Source organism: Polypterus senegalus, chromosome 3, assembly GCF_016835505.1.
Source record: "Polypterus senegalus isolate Bchr_013 chromosome 3, ASM1683550v1, whole genome shotgun sequence".
NCBI lineage: Eukaryota > Metazoa > Chordata > Cladistia > Polypteriformes > Polypteridae > Polypterus > Polypterus senegalus.
The window spans coordinates 233806418-233824316 of NC_053156.1; the positions used below are offsets into that span (position 1 = coordinate 233806418).

The window sequence follows — 17899 nt, forward strand, 5'->3', positions numbered from 1 at the left end:
TCATTGAATGCTGCTCCAATAAACGGATGGTTAAAGCTTTCTGCCTGTACTTTTAAAAATGTAGTATGTGATTTTAACAACATTGTATTGTTTATATATTTTTTAATACCAAAATATATATATATATATAATTACATCAATTGAATATAAATCACACTTTAATAAATGACAATTGAAAATTTTGGCAAAGCTTATAAATGTTTTCATAACAAGAAGAGCAGCTTGCACAAACAATACACTAGCATAAAAACAGTGACTTATGCTTCTTTCTAAGTTATTTTTAATTGAAATGAGCAAAGCATTTCAAAGCAGCTATTATAATGCACTGAATTTAAACAAATTTGGGTTGCAAAGCCTATGTGATGGAACTGACACTGATCTCAGAGCATCTGATTTATACTTTTAGCCGAGAATTTATTTTTACCAGTATCAGTGCAATCAGAGTTGTTTTTTATAAATAAATCTCTCTCTTTTTTACACAGACAATTTTACTTTTACAAAGTTCACATCTGCCAAATGAGCAGGAGTTTTGTTCACATTCATATTTTGGATTCTCCTGTTACCTCCTGCCCTTATATAAGTTCAGGGTTAGGTTTTCACACTGACCTTGTAAATGCTGATATCTAAATGGACATTATATTACAAGAATGTGATTTTTTTGGTGTATGTTGTATGCAAATGTAATTACAATTTAACTTAATAGTCAAATGACTTGTTATTTATCTTAAAGGATTTTTTTGGCTTGTTTGATTTTTATAAGATCATTTTTAGGTCATGCATTTTGGTGACAGCATTAGATAAGGTAAGATTAGGTAGGTAGGTAGGTAGGTACGTACTTTGGTACTTTATGAATCCCAAGGGGAAATTCACATAATCCAGCAGCAGTATACTGATACAAAAAAAAAAACAAACAATATTAAATTAAAAAGTAATAAAAATGCATGTAAAAACAGACAATAACTTTGAGTAATGTTAGCATTTACTCCCCCGGGTGGAATTGAAGAGTCGCATAGTTTGGGGGAGGAACGATCTCCTCAGTCTGTCAGTGGAGCAGGACAGTGATAGCAGTCTTGTCACTGAAGCTACTCCTCTGCCTGGAGATGATCCTGTTCAGTGGATGCAGTGGATTTTTCATGATTGACAGGAGTTTGCTTAATGCCCGTCGCTCTGCCACAGATGTTAAACTGTCCAGCTTTACTCCTACAATAGAGCCTGCCTTCTTAACAAGTTTGTCCAGGCGTGAGGCGTCTTTCATCTTTATGCTGCCTCCCCAGCACACCACCACGTAGAAGAGGGCACTCGCCACAACCGTCTGATAGAACATCTGCAGCATCTTATTGCAGATGTTGAAGGACGCCAACCTTCTAGGAAAGTAGAGTCGGCTCTGACCTTTCTTACATAGAGCATCAGTATTGGCAGTCCAGTCCAATTTGTCATCCAGCTGCACTCCCAGATATTTATAGGTTTCTACCCTCTGCACACAGTCACCTCTGATGATCACGGGGTCCATGAGGGGCCTGGGCCTCCTAAAATCCACCACCAGTTCCTTGGTCTTGCTGGTGTTAAGGTGTAAGTGGTTTGAGTCACACCATTTAACAAAGTCTTTGATTATCTTCCTGTACTCCTCCCTCTGCCCACTCCTGATGCAGCCCACAATAGCAGTGTCATCAGCGAACTTTTGCACGTGGCAGGACTCCGAGTCGTATTGGAAGTCTGATGTATATAGTCTGAACAGGACTGGAGAAAGTATAGTCCCCTGCGGCGCCCCTGTGTTGCTGACCACAATGTCAGACCTGCAGTTCCCAAGACGCACATACTGAGTCTGTCTGCAAGATAGTCCACGATCCATGCCACCAGGTTTAAGTCTACTCCCATCTCTGTCAGCTTGTCTCTAAGGAGCAGAGGTTGGATGGTGTTGAAGGCACTAGAGAAGTCCAAAAGCATAATTCTTACAGCACCACTGCCTCTGTCCAAATGGGAGAGGTATACACTTTTTCAAGAAGTTTAAAAATTTGGGGAAAACTGTTCATTCTGTGTGGTGAGGAAATAATATGGCGTTATTTCAGTGCCACTATTCTGAGCGCACGTAAAAAAATATTGCAAGTGCAAGTGTTGCATTTTGAGGAGAAATTTATTTTGAGCGTACAAAAGCTGAATTTGAGTGAACAAAATTAATTGCTGCGTGCAAAAAATGTATTTCAGTGTTTGCACTTATCCATATACACACACACAATAGCACCCCCTCTCGCTCAGTTTTTTCATTTGCGCTTGATCGCAATGTGTTGCTTGCTCACAACATTCTCTGCTGCAAGCGCTCAACTCTCTGTACACCGTTATAAGTGTGCCACAAAACCAACCAATCACAGACTTGGTTTCAAAAATTCTGATTGGCTCTTACGGTCTCCAATCAGCTCGCTAGCTGCTGCATTCCGGAAACAGTCAGTTGGCATGGTTGTATAATGCAACTACATTATACTACACCAACGATAGTCTTAACAAATAATATATTTTAAAATAAAATAATTAAAGATATTATCCACAAATTGGGGTTTAATTGAGTTTAGCTGGATTTAGCTACATTTCGGACTGTTTCCGGAATGCAGCAGCTAGCGAGCTGATTGGAGACCGTAAGAGCCAATCAGAATTTTTGAAACCAAGTCTGTGATTGGTTGGTTTTGTGGCACACTTATAACGGTGTACAGAGAGTTGAGCGCTTGCAGCAGAGAATGTTGTGAGCGCAAGCAACACATTGCGAGCAAGCGCAAATGAAAAACTGAGCGAGAGGGGGTGCTATTGTGTGTGTGTATATGGATAAGTGCAAACACTGAAATACATTTTTTGCACGCAGCAATGAATTTTGTTCACTCAAATTCAGCTTTTGTACGCTCAAAATAAATTTCTCCTCAAAATGCAACACTTGCACTTGCAATATTTTTTTACGTGCGCTCAGAATAGTGGCACTGAAATAACGCCATAAAATAATAGCTCTTTTTAAGTATTTCTTAAATTTATTGGACACAAATTTCTTTAAAGGAGGAAAAAAGAAATAAAGAATAGGTTGCCACAATCCTGAAGGTACTGTGCATAACATGTCTCTCTATTATAGAGGAGATGTGATCTTCTCGGAAGACAATTTGATGTCCCGCGAGAGACACTTTAACGTCACGTGAAGACAAGACTGTGTGACAACATTTAAAACAAGTTCACAGACATCTGACCAAGCAGTTGTTGGAATGCTTTTGGCAGACAGACATCATGTGCTCCCAGCTCTTAAAACAACAACAAGCAACAAGCAGAACACGCATCTCGCCAGCAGCAGGAAGCCAGCAGATTATCTGACCGCTTCTCCTTAGTGTGCGTTCAACTGCCCCTTCACAACGCGAGCAGCGTTATACGTCCTGTGAGAAAGATTTAACCACGCCCGGGGCTGCAAATAAAGGACAAGTATTGTTTTTACAAAAGTTTTAAAGTACAGTTAGTCCCCAGGTTATGGACATCCGACCTACAACTTATGAACAAGACAGCAGCTGCAACGCAGCTGCTCGCGCAGTGTAGTGTCCCTCAGGTGGCTCCCAGCGGCAAGCGGTGACCCGTGGTCCATAGTCACCGGGGGCACAGCTATTGCTCATGTGCAGGACGATGGTTCGCTGCCCGTGCACTATGCCGCCGCAGCTACTGTTCCTGACTGGATGCAGGCTGGATAGAGCGGAGGGGGGCGTTTTACTGCCCGCCCAGCACACACAGCTGGTAATGCTGCAAGCGGTGACCCAGTTGTGGGTGAACAGGGTGGCTGGGGGGTAGCATTGTAGTGTGCCTCGGATGGCTGCCTGTTGAATTGGGGTTGGGTGATTCACTACCCGCTTTTGGCCATACTGAGTTCGTTCTCGGTGGGCGGACGCAGCAGGCAGCATCTTGTAGTGGAGGTGACTGTGTGGTAGGCGAGTGATGAACCCCCCCTCGCCGAACCTCAGTCATTTTCAATAGTAAGCCTGCTTGTACTGTTACGTGTATAGCAGGATGTTGTCTCTTGTCAGTACATCAGACGTGTTGACGACTGGTGCCTTCCTGCTGTGATAGTGTGTACAGTGCTGTGCAGAAGAGCTCATTTTAACCTTTTGTCTTCACCCTTCAAGAATGTCTCTGAAACACAAATCTGATGCAAGTGCTGGTGATACAGTAAAGAAGAGAAAAACCATCACCATGGAAAATAAAGTAGAAATAATAAAAAGGTCAGAGAGAGGTGAAACTCCACCATTCATTGGCAGAGCACTTGGTTACAGTCGGTCAACAATAGCAATTATTAAAATAATGTACCTGTTCCAACTTACGTACAAATTCAACTTAAGTACAAACCTACAGTCCCTATCTCGTACATAACCCGGGGACTGCCTGTAAAAGTGAAAATAATGCATATGTAATAATTTCCATGAAAATAACAATCTCTTTTAATTGTATATCCGGTATACCAAACCTGGGGGTGGGCAAGCGAAGCCCCCTAGTCTTATATAAGGAAAGGACAAAGATTACAAAAATTTACAGACACACCTTAATGAATGGTGACAGTACCAGCAGACCCCCAGAAACTCTGACATGAGAAATGCATAATGTCTCTACAATGAAAGAAAGTGTTGTGTAAAAAGGGCCATAGTCCATAAGATTTATATTAAAAGTAAAAATTTCAGTGCTACATTATATGACTTGGATTAGGTTAGTTTTAAAAGCACTGCACTTAATCTACAAACTTGCTAGTAATACTTACATTAAATAAAGAATCTGCATTTTTCTTCATGAAAAGTAAAAATACACACTGACAAAAGCTATGGGTGGTCTTACCAACAGGTATGTTTTTATGGATGTAGTATAAATGTCCTGATGATTTGTTCTTAACTGTTCCAATGCTCAAGATCTGGACTCGCTCAGAAAATGTGAAGATTCTTCAGTTCCCAGAGACCTAAATCACCCTGCACTTTGTACATTCTTACACCTGATATATATACACTGCTCACAAAAATTAAAGGGACACTTTAAAGAAACACATTAGATACATCAGATCTCAATATGAAGTTGGTTGGATATCTATACAAATAACGACAGGGCAATGTCTTAAGAACAAAAGGATGCCAAGTCTTTTAATGGAAATAAAAGTTTTCTGCCTACAGAGGGCTCAATTGTGTAGACACCCTAAAGTCAGAGTGAAATGAAGATGTGGCAGGCTAGTCCATTTTTTCAAAAACTTAATTTCTGCTACTCAAAATGCTTTTCAGTATCTTGTGTGGCCCCGCGAGCTTGTATGCATGCTTGACAACGTCGGGGCATGCTCCTAATGAGACGACGGATGGTGTCTTGTGGCATTTCCTCCCAGATCTGTATGAGGGCATCCCTGAGCTGTTGTACAGTCTGAGGAGCAATCTGGCGGCGCCTAATGGACCGAAACATAATGTCCCACAGATGTTCTATTGGGTTTAAGTCAGGGGATCGTGAAGGCCATTCAATTGTTTCAATTCCTTCATCCTCCAGGTACTGCCTGCATACTCTTGCCACATGAGGCCGGGCATTGTCGTGCATTAGGAGGAAACCAGGACCTACTGCACCAGCGTAGGTTCTGACAATGGGTCCAAGGATTTCATCCTGATACCTAATGGCAGTCAAGGTGTCTTTGTCTAGCTTGTAGAAGTCTGTGCGTCCCTCCATGGATATGCCTCCCCAGACCATCACTGACCCACCACCAAACTGGTCATGCCGAATGATGTTACAGACAGCATAACATTCTCCATGGCTTCTGCAGACCCTTCAACGTCTGTCACATGTGCTCAGGGTGAACCTGCTCTCATCTGTGAAAAACACAGGGTGCCATTGGTGGACCTGACAATTCTGGTATTCTATGGTAAATGCCGATCGAGCTCCACTGCGCTGGGTTGTGAGCATAGGGCCCACTAGAGGACGTTGGGCCCTCAGACCACCCTCAAGAAGTCTGTTTCTGATTGTTTGGTCAGAGACATTCACACCAGTGGCCTGCTGGAGGTCATTTTGTAGAGCTCTGGAAATGCTCATCCTGTTTGTCCTTGTCCAAAGGAGCAGATACCAGTCCTGCTGATGGGTTAAGGACCTTCTATGGTCCTGTCCAGCTCTCCTAGACTAACTGCCTGTCTCCTGGAATCTCCTCCATGCCCTTGAGACAGTGCTGGGAGACACTGCAAACCTTCTGGCAATGACACACATTGATGTGCCATCCTGGAGAAGTTGGATTTCCTGTGCAACCTCTGTAGGGTCCAGGTTTCGCCTCATACTACCAGTAGTTACACTGACCATAGCGAAATGCAAAACTAGTGAAAAAAAACAGTCAGAAAAGATGAGGAGGGAAAAATGTCAGTGGCTTCCACCTGTTAAACCATTCCTGTTTGGGGGTCATCTCATTGTTGCCCCTCTAGTGCACCTGTTGTTAATTTCATTAACAGCAAAGCAGCTGAAACTGATTAACAACCCCCTGTGCTACTTAACTGACCAAATCAATATCCCAGAAGTTTCATTGACTTGATGCTATACTCTGATTAAAAAGTGTTCCTTTTATATATATTATATATATATAAATAAATATGTTTTCCATCTCTTAATTGAAACCATCATCCCTCCAATACATTGGACTTACGTTTTGGATTTTTAAAATCAATTCCCATTAGTCTTATTCCTCATTCCCTAATACCCACTAGCTCTTTCATCTCTCCTTAGCAGCAGCAGCAGCTGTGAAACCCCACTTCTCATTCTGTCTCCTTATTTTCCTTTTGAAGTTGCTTTACACGTGGCACAATCTATAGGTCACAAACCTCCTTATCAGGATACACCTGGCATTCCAAATGTACCTCTTTGATAGACAAATAACAAGCCATATCAAAAAGGCCTCCTGTGAAACTCTGCCATTTCCAGCTAGTCCCTCCTTTTCAAAATAAACAGATATGACAAAAATGGAATCTGTTACTATCATCAATAATTCTTTCACATTCGCCCACACTTCTGGTGTCCACCTGTGCTCCCAAAACACAAGTCTGATTATCTCCACCCGGCCACAGTCTGGTCTTGGACATATCCTTTTATGTGTCAACCTTGCCAATTTCCCCCACACCATCATCCAGCTTAAATCCTTTAAAATATTTTTCCAGCCTTTTTGGCTGTACTGTTGTCCTTAACCCCACTTTAAACTTTATTGTCAGAGTCTGCCACCTCCTCCATTGTACGCCTGACAGCCTTGTACTAGTCTTTCTGTTTACAAAGTAACATCTGCAGATTCCCTGTACTTGGTTTTTAATTTTGCTGCATATTCATTCATAGCTTACTGGTCTCTCTTCTGCTTTTGGTTTCAAATTTGACACACTATCAGAGTCCGCTTTAAGGATGTGAACCACAGAGCCAAACAAATTTAAATTTGTGTACAAAGTCCAAATTCAAAGCCTTGCACAAAGGTGTAAAAACACAGCCCATCTCTAGCCAAATGTCTATGATATCCCCATCTCCATTTTCCACACATTGTTCCATATAAACCTTCTTGTCCTCTCATACCTGCCCTCCCACATAAAATGAAACACCATTGATTTAATCTAAACCCACAAATAACAAGACAGAGGAAAATCTGTCCCCAAATACTTACATTTTACTGCCTAACAACGTCTAATTTTGTCACTGCAAAAACTCAAAAATTCTTCAAACTAAAACCTTGGTCTACGGTGAAGATTCAGAGGAATATGGTTCTTCTAACCCATTTATAGTTATTTTACCTATTTATATTTACTTTGATCCATTGATTTTTTGCTTCTATATGAAAACATATCAAATGACATTGAAACACTAACCTTACTCCAAAATGATGATATTTCATAATATATTAGTACTTTGAGAACTCCCATAATTCTCATGGTATTATGCTAATTAGTTTACATTCTAAAGTATACTCTGGTATATTTTTTATGCTGAAAGTTGTTTTTATGCTTAAAGTTTGTTGTTAGTATATAGCAATTCTCCACAGATAATTCAAGTAATAACTACATTTAAAAAAAATCTAATTGAATAATGTTTTGAGTAATTATACTCAGTAAGATTCATTTGGAAAAGAATCCAGCCTGTATTTTTATATAGAGTGGGTATAGCTAATGGGTGAAATCAGAAAAAGAGAAAAATCAGAATCAGAAAAATGTATTAATCCCAAAGGAAATTACTTGAAGTAACTCAAAAATACTTAAGACTTTAGATATTGAATTTTGAGGTAGCCACAAATCTATCAATGGGCTTTATCAACACCAAATAATTAATTTTCCTACTTAAGAGAAAAACTGGGGTACAATGTCTCAAAGATCAACTTTTAATATGTTGAACACATACAATTATAATAGTTCAATAACGGACTTCACATCAATCTCTTTCAGATGCAGAAACAAAATGCCTGCTACCTTAGTTGAAAGAAAATCAACAGTCATTTGCATGAGACACAAAGAATTCTGGGGCATTCTGCAGTTGACTGTAAGTAATACGTGATATACAAACTAAGTATTATTGAGCTGTAAATTAATTATGGATTTTATTATAGGTGCCGTCCAAATGAAATGGTTTTTACACAGTAGGTTAATTAAAAGAGTCATCTAATTCCCGGAGGCTGAACCGGCTACCTGGGCCCTGCATGTGTCAGAGTACTAGTCTGTTCATGGCGCGTTCTCAGTAGCTCACATGCCGATATGCCCTGCAGGAGAAAGAGAGTGAGCTGTGGAGGAGGGGACAGTTTCTATAGTTAACATTTTATTTTTTACTGAAACCTACGTACAAGAAAGCCAGGGCTGAGTAAGTCTTTGTGTTCCCATGGTACGTTAAAGTGGAATAAGTAATGCTGATACTGGTGGAGTCAGAGCGACACCTTAGCTGTTCGCTGTCAGAGCAATACATATATAAAGTCATTTCCAGTGTCAACGGAATGTGAATCTTGGTATCAATTATTGTATCTTTCTTTTAAGGGCCCGTGTCGTATCTGGCAGGTTAAACGAGGGGAGGAAATGAATAAAGAAACCTTGGACTACGCCGTGCATCATTAGGTGAACTCGTCTCCGTTTTCAAAATGAATCAACGCGTCATTTCGTCGAATTCGTTCTTTTAAGTTGTGCACATTATTACAGTGTACACAACCTGCCAATACTGAGCGTTGATTTAAAAAAAATTGCACTGTTGTAGAATCGCTATTCTTTTTAAAAATGTGGCATTTATAGAAAATAAAAAAAAATCACATTCCACGACATAAATAAATAAATAACACCATGACACGTAATTTAAATGGATGTAAATGTAATTATGGCACATACGGCATTAAAGTGCGGATTATATGCATATGTTTGGAACTGACTAATGAATAAGATAAGATTTGTGAATTGAAATTCCGATATGCATTAAACGATATTCTGCAAATTCAAGTCAGCTCTGCCAATATAAAAATATCTTGTCTTTTATTTAAAACATAAATCATTCTGTGGAAGACGAGGGTGATTACTAGTGCACTGTACAGTATACGAAAACGGTCGTTTTTGGAGTTTTTACAGGACGTCAAGCATTTTTTGCTGGACGCCAAATCGTGAGGGCGCCGAACATCCCAATATGAGCAACAAGAGGAGCGCCACCTGCTGTAGAGAAAGTGCATAGCGGTAGGCCCGGGAAAAGGACTTTCAGCTGTTTTTAAGAGTTTAGTTAAAGTTGCTTATCGTCTATTAACTCGGAATCTCACGATGCCGACAATTTATAATTTAATAAGTGTCATATTAAATGTACGATCGATGGAATGTGTCGCGTGCAGCTTTCCATTTTCTGAAAACATCTTTTTATATCCTAATAAATACCCTGCTCTGTCTTAATATTCTAATCATATAACAGAAAAAATAACATCAGTCATGGATCGTGTCGTTAACTTTCTTGACCATTAACGTACTAACACCATTAAAAAATTTGCCGTTAAGTTAAAAGCGTCCTGTCTTTATCACAAACTTTAAAGTGTCAATATAAATCACCTTCCAATTGTGTAGCGGTGCAAATTATTTATTCGCTTTGTAATTTTATTGATTTTATTTGAAGAACATAACATTCCACACAACAAAGTCGAACTTGTACAACAAATAAAATACAATTACATACAATTAAATCAAACTTGACAAACCAGAATTCAGCCCCCACCCCTACAGAAAGAGAGGAGAGCCAACTCCAAGAGGAAATCTTTAAAACAACAAAGAAAGGAGAATGTTATCTTGCCTGATATAAACGCTTATTCTAAAATGTTATTAATTAGATCTCATATTTTAAAAAAGTTTTGAACAAATGCACGAAGTGAGAATTTCATTTTTTCCAATTTCAAATAGTATAGGACATCAGTTACCCATCCATCCATTATTCAACCCACTATAGCCTAAAACAGGGTCACGGGGGTCTGCTGGAGCCAATCACAGGGCCCACACACTAGGGACAATTTAATATCGCCAATGCAGCTAACCTGCATGTCTTCGGACTGTGTGAGGAAACCCACACAGACACGGGGAAAACATGCTACTCCACGCAGGGAGGACCCGGGAAGCGAACCCAGGTCTCCTTACTGCAAGGCAGCAGCGCTACCACTCTGCCACCCTATCAGTTACCCACTGACTTAAAAGTGGTTGAGCAAGATAAGTCTATGTGCTAATAGTGAAGTAAAGGCAGTTACAGTCTGCTTGTCCTTCTCCATTTTAAGACCATCTTGGAGTACACTAAAAAACAGCTGTTAATGGATTAGGAGTGATTGTGACACCAAGGCTGCTTTATAGGCATGCAAAGATTTTTGTCCAGAATGATGTTAATTTGGTGCACACCCAAAACATGTGGCTAGTGAGCCTGGAGCGAAATTTCAACATTCACAGGTTGAGTCTTGGCCTGAATACATTTTGGCCAAATTTAAATATGATAAACGTGCACAATAAAAGATTTTAAGTTGGATGATTGAGTGCTTTGCGCATATGGAGCTGGAATGTATTCTATGTATGGCTGCCTTCCACTTCCTTTCAGAGGTGTTAAGTGAAAGATCCTTTCCCCATTGTACCCTTGGGATCTTTGAGACAAAGGGACTTTAAAATGTTTTTATATATTACTAGCTGATTACCCAGTGGCTTCGCTCACTGGGTGCAAGGTAAAAAAATAAAATGCAGTATATAAATTATTAAACAGTAAAACATTAACATTTAAGAAATAAAGATACATGAGCAGTACTGGAGTGCTTAGGGGTAAAGTACATTTTAAAGGCGTTCTAACACAACAGGTAAGTAGTACTAACAGCAGCTTAAATGTATTTGGATCATCTCTCGGGAGGAGATCCCTTGTGAAAGGCGCTACACGACCAGTATGGTATAGAAATAACATTTTCTATGCGATCCTGCAAATTTCTGCCTGACAACCTTGCACTATGTGCCTGTGATTTAAGAGAAAAATTATTCTGAGAAATGTGGACGCTGCCATTCCGTGCTTAACGGGCAGAAGGTCCAAACAATTCCCAAGTCCAATGCTTTACATGAAGAGGTTGGTACATCTTCTTAGATGTAAACCCCACATGTTGTTAAAAGAATTCATCACAAAAGCAACTTTGAATGTTGCGGGGTTTTAGTGACCCAAACCTTAAGGGACAGTAAATAGTCACGCAGTGAAATTTACAAAGAGAGTCTTGCTTCGATTGTGCCGATTACTGTCATTCGCAACGATTTCCACTCTCCCAGGAGCGCAGTTAAAAAGTTGAAAGACACAAAGCTGTTTTCTTCATCATTTCTACTATCAAGTACTGGCAATTAAAAAAAAGTTACAATGTGGCAGTTTCCGCGACAGTCATGTGGACGAATAAATAAAACTTCTCTGTCAGAACGCGCCTGGCGGTGGACAGCTCAGTGCTGGAGTCCAGAGAGGAAGGCTGGGAGTGGGCGATGCGGGGTGCACTTCTATGGGATAGATCGACGTGTTTGTATTTATTTCTTTTCAATATCAGTAAAATAACTCTCACACAAATAATAACAATTCGTAAGACAATATAAAAATGGCGTCCACAAACAAAGTGATTAGTTCCTGTATTATAATATGTTCTGTGTTCATACGTAATTTCCATTTCAAATGTAAAAAGAATTATATATATAAGATTGAGATGCTGTCTGAATCTTCAAGACTGATCAGTAATTCCTCCAGATTAGAAATAGGTGGGAGATGCAAAAAATTGGGCAGGTTCCTTTTAGCAAAGATTCTGATTTGAAAGTAGTGGAAAATTGTGTTGATGGGAAGTTAAATTTGAAGCATAATTGTTCATACAATGCAAAGGCAATATCTATATACAAATCCTTTAAGTGTTTTCATCCCGGACGATTTCCAAACATTAAATACTTTGTAAGTTTGAGAGGGTAGAAAAAGTTGATTATCGTGTAGTGATGCAACAGATAAGAGCTTCTCTGCCTTATCGTGCTTTCTGCATTGGTTCCGTATTCTGAGTGATTGATGGACAATTGGATTATTAGTGTATTGACAATTATTTGAAGTTACTGGGGCACAAAGCAGGGCATATAAAGAAGTACAGCAATATTTTATTTCTGTTGCAGATTAGGCTTGTATATATTCATCAATTTATATCAATTTCCAGGACTTTATAGCCTGTATATTTACTTCCCAGTAATAAAACTGAAAGTTAGTTAATGCAATGCCCCTATCTGCTTTAGGTCATTGTAGAGTCACTTCACATTATGTATGTGTGGATGTTTTGAATTCCAAATAAAATGGGTTATAATTGAGTCTGATTTCTCAAAGAACAATTTCTTAATGTATATAGGGATGCTCTAAAATAGAAAAAGAAGCTTGGGAAGGATGTTCATCTTGGCAGTATTGATTCTACCTGCTAATGTGACGTGGATGGTAGACCATCTGTTCACAGCATGTTTAATTTTTTCCATGCTCATAGCAAAAGTTTTTTGAAAAAGATCTTTATATTTACTTTTCACTTGGTAATTGTAAACAAAATAGTGTAGCCAGCAGTAAAATATAGTCTCATATTCTATGAAGTGTTTTAGCATAATATGTAAAGTGATTACAGACAGCTTTATAATTTAAATACCCCCATAATAATTTGCACTGCTATCATTACTGAAACATGCACTATAGTCCAACGCACCGACTGTCACCTAAATCAAGGCTGTTGTCTGGGTTGCATCCAGTGCTGCCATGATAGAATCTGAGTACCATGGACCTGAATTGGCCTTGAAATTATTATGTTGTTATTAAGGGTGGCATGGTGGTGCAGTGGCAGTGCCGCTGCCTTACAGTAAAGAGACTGGGGTTTTTGTCCTGCATTTTGCCATCATGGGTTTTCTCCGGGTGCTCCACTATCCCCCCACAGGCCAAAGGCATGCAGGTAAGACAAATTGGCTTTCCTAAACTGTCCCTAGCATGTGTGTGTTTGCCCTGAGATGGACTGGTGTCCTGCCCAGGTGTTGTTCCTGTCTTGTGCCCTATATGATTGCCAGGATAGACTCCAATTTCCATGCAACCCTGCTCTGGGTAAGAGGGCTAAGAAGGTGGATGGATGGTGTTAGGTTCTTATGTTGCAGTGCACCAAAATGCAGTCACTCTGCACTTACATTCACAGTGTACTTGCACACTTTTCTTACTGAATTTAAATGCACATACAAACTATCCTGTAAATACATAGAGATACTTGAGTTTAAATTTTCAGTTTGTGCCACCAAAACACTTGTACCTAAGCATGAAATACACAGAGGATATTAAAATTCAATAAGATACAGACATATGCATAATTCTGTAATGCATATACAGTATACTAAATTGCATTCAGAGTATTGTATATAAAATCATTATACTGTACACCAAAAGACTTGTACTATGTAAACTCACACACAGTATACTAAAGAGCATAAACCAACCATCCAGCCATTTTCTAAACCTAACCCAAGGTTAGGGTTGCAGGGTGCTGAAGACAGAACTTGTCATTTTGTGCAGCTCAACATGAGACACATGTTCTATTGCAGGTCACATATGTTCGCAAACTCATTCACTCATACATGACAAATTTAGAGTTGCCAGAAACAGGTATGTAAACATAAAAATACACATAATATTCAAAACAAGATACATTCTAAAACTTATAGACAACATATTGCAGTGCATATACAGTTTATAGAAACACACACATATACCATAATCATTTAATACAAAATATACAAAGTATGCTGAATATTATACAGAAATGCATAAACATTATACCAAAATATGCATCATGCTGTTAAACATTTACTGTATACTAAAGACAAAAATTAACAAATTAAAAGACACACACACAACTATAGTCAGTACTTTCAGAGCAAAGCAAAATGCATACATTCACCGCCAGGCAGTGCAGTGTACTCTTTGAAACACTGGACTTTAAACCACAAAAATGTATATTCATTTCCCATTTGTCTTTCTTCTTCTTTCAGCTGCTCACATTAGGGGTTGCCACAGCGGATCATCTTTTTCCATCTCTTCCTGTCCTCTGTATCTTGGTGTTACTCCCATCACCTGCATGTCCTATCTTACCACATCCATAAACCTTCTCTTAGGCCTTCCTCTTTTCCTCTTACCATGCAGATCAATCCTTAGCATCCTTTTCCCAATTTACTCAGCATCTCTCCTCTGTACATGTCCAAACCAATCCAGTCTTGCCTCTCTAGCTGTGTATCCAAACCGTCCATCCTGAGCTGACCCTCTAATGTACTCATTTCTAATCCTGTCCATCCTCGTCACACCCAGTGCTAATCTTAGCATCTTTAACTCTGCCAACTCTAGTTCTGTCTCCTGTTTTTTGGGCAGTGCCACCGCTTCCAACCCATATAACATAGCTGGTCTCACTACCAGCCTGTAGACCTTCTCTTTCACTCTTGTTGATACCCGTCTGTCACAAATTACCCCTGACACACCCAAAACTCTTCCACCCATTCCACTGTGCCTGCACTCTCTTTTTCACCTTTTTTCCACAATCCCCGTTTTTCTGTAATGTTGATCCCAAATATTTAAACTCATCCACCATCATCAACTCTACTCCCTACATCCTCACCATTCCTCTCCTTTACAAACATGAGATTCTGTCTTGTTCCTACTGATCTTCGTTGTTCTCCTCTCTACAACATATCTCCACCTCTCCAGGGTCTCCTCAACCTGTTCCTTACTCTTGCTACAGATCACAACGTCATCAGCATACATCATAGTCCAAGAGGACTCTAGTCTAATCTTGTCTGTTGACCTGTCCATCACTATTGCAAAAAAGAAAGGGCTCAGAGCTGGTCCCTCCTCCACACTGTATGCATCTGTGACTCCTACCGCAGACCTTACGACTGTCACACTTCCCTCGTACATATCTTGTACAACTCTTACATACTTCCCTGCCACTCCTGACTTTCTCATACATTACCACAACGACTCTCGAGGCACCCTGTCATATGCTTTCTCCAGGCCCACAAAGACGCAATGCAACTCCTTCTGGCCATCTCTATACTTCTCCATCCACACCCTCAGAGCAGACATTGCATCTGGTGCTCTTTTCCGGCATGAAACCATACTGCTGCTCACTAATCATCACCTCACTTCTTAACCTAGCTTCCCATACTCTTTCTCATAACTTCATGCTGTGGCTCATCAATTTTACCCCCCTATAGTTACTACAGTCCTGCACATCCCCTTATTCTTAAATATCGGCACTAGTACACTCCTCCTCCACTCCTCAGGCATCCTCTCACTTTCCAAGATTCCATTAAACAATCTGGTTAAAAACTCCACTGCCATCTCTCCTAAACACCTCCATGCTTCCACAGGTATGTCATCTGTACCAATGGCATCTCCATTCTTCATTCTCTTCATAGCTGTCCTTACTTCCTCCTTGCCAGTCCGTTGCACTTTCTGATTCACTATCTCCACATCATCCAACCTTCTCTCTCTCTCATTCTCTTCATTCATTAGCCACTCAAATGTACTGTTTCCATCTGTTCTATACACTCTCCTCGCTTGTGAGTACGTTTCCATCTTTATCCTTTATCACCCTAACCTGCTGCACATCTTTCCCAGCTTGGTCCCTCTGTCTAGCCAATTGGTACAGGTCCTTTAGTGTCCAACCTCTCATACAACTCATCATATGCCTTTTCTTTAGCCTTCACCACCTCTCTCTTCACCTTGTGCCTTATCTCCTTGTACTCTTGTCTACTTTCTGCATCTCTCTGACTATCCCACTTCTTCTTTGCCAACCTCTTCCTCTCTCATTCTACCATTAGGTTTCCTTTTCCTTCTTCCTCTGTCCAGATGTTATGCCAAACACTCTTCTTGCTGTCACCCTTACTACTACTTCTGTAGTTGCCCAACTATCTGGTCACTCTTCACTGCCACCCAGTGCCTGTCTTACCTCCTCCCTAAACTCAACCTTGCAGTCTTCCTTTTTCAACCTCCACCATTTGATCCTTGGCTTTGCCCTCACTGTACTCCTCTTCTTGATCTCCAGCATCATCCTACAGACCACCATCCTATGCTGCCTAACTACACTTTCCACTGCCACTGCCAATCTCCTTCAGATTGACCCTCCTGTATAGGATGTAATCTACTTGTGTGGATGTTCCTCCACTCTTGCACGTCACCCTATGTTCCTCCCTCTTCTTAAAATACGTATTTACCACAGCCATGTCCATCCTTTTTGCCAAATCCACTATCATCTAACCTTCTTCATTCCTCTCCTTCACACCATATCTACCCATCACCTCCTCGTCCCCTCTGGTCCCTTCGCCAACATGTTCATTGAAATCCACTCCAATCACCACTCTCTCTCCCTTGGGTACATTTTCCATTATTTTATCCAACTCACTCCAGAAATCTTCTTTCTCATCCATTACATACCCAACTTGCAGGGCATATTTATTAACAACATTCACCATCACACCTTCAATTTCCAGCTACATAATCATCACTGTGGCACTCATTTCACCTCCAATACACTCTTGACATACTGTTCTTTCAGATTAACCCCTTCCCCATTTCTCCTCCCATCCACGTCGTGATAGAACAATTTGAATCCAACACCAATCCACCTGGCCTGACTCTCCTTCCATTTAGTCTCTTGCATGCACAATATGTCAACCTTCCTTCTCTTCATCACATCAGCTAACTCTCCCCCCTTACCAGTCATACTGCCAATATTCAAACTTCCTACCCTCAGTTTCATTCTCTTTACCTTCCTCCTCTCCTCCTGCCTCTGCATATGTCTCCCCCCCTTCTTTGACCAACAGTAGCCCAATTTACGCCTGCACCCTGTTGTCTAACAGTACTTGGTGGTGGCCGTTGTTAACCCAGGCCTCGACTGATCCGGTATGGAAATTGGTATTGTTGTCCACATATTGATCTGGCAAAATCTCACACCGGATGCCCTTCCTGACGTAACCCTCCCCAGTTATCTGGGCTTGGGAGCGACACAAAGAAACATACTGGTTTGTGCATCTTCTGTGACTGGGTTTGTATCCCCTGTGGCTGGGTTCAGTTCCCACTTCTTTTTGCTGTGTGAAAATGAGCAAACTTTTTAATGTCTTTGTGCTACAAAAATAGTTGAATTTATTGATCATTAACACCTTTACAGGTTCTTATCAAGTTAGAAAATGTGTGCATTGTGCAATATTTAGGTGCGTTCAGTTCAGGGATTTCCCTGATTTAAAACTTGGAGCATTGTAAATTTCTTTTGCTACTTCCTCAAAGAGTTACAGTATTATTTTTTTATTTATAAAATATTTTTATAACAGGGAGTCATACTCAAAAAGAAAAGTGATAATAGAATGCATTCACATCTGTTATTAAACTACATTAAATATGT

General features: G+C 40.2%; 1 protein-coding gene across 1 annotated transcript in view; it reads left to right on the top strand.

Moving 5' to 3' along the window:
* Nucleotides 1-17899, top strand: part of LOC120526879 (zinc transporter 10-like) — a 102208-nt gene that overhangs the window by 72382 nt on the left and 11927 nt on the right. The window contains exon 2 of the mRNA XM_039749995.1: nucleotides 8412-8505. Within this exon, the coding sequence (XP_039605929.1) occupies nucleotides 8425-8505 (81 nt within the window). The 5' untranslated portion in view covers nucleotides 8412-8424. The remainder of the gene's footprint in view (nucleotides 1-8411; nucleotides 8506-17899) is intronic.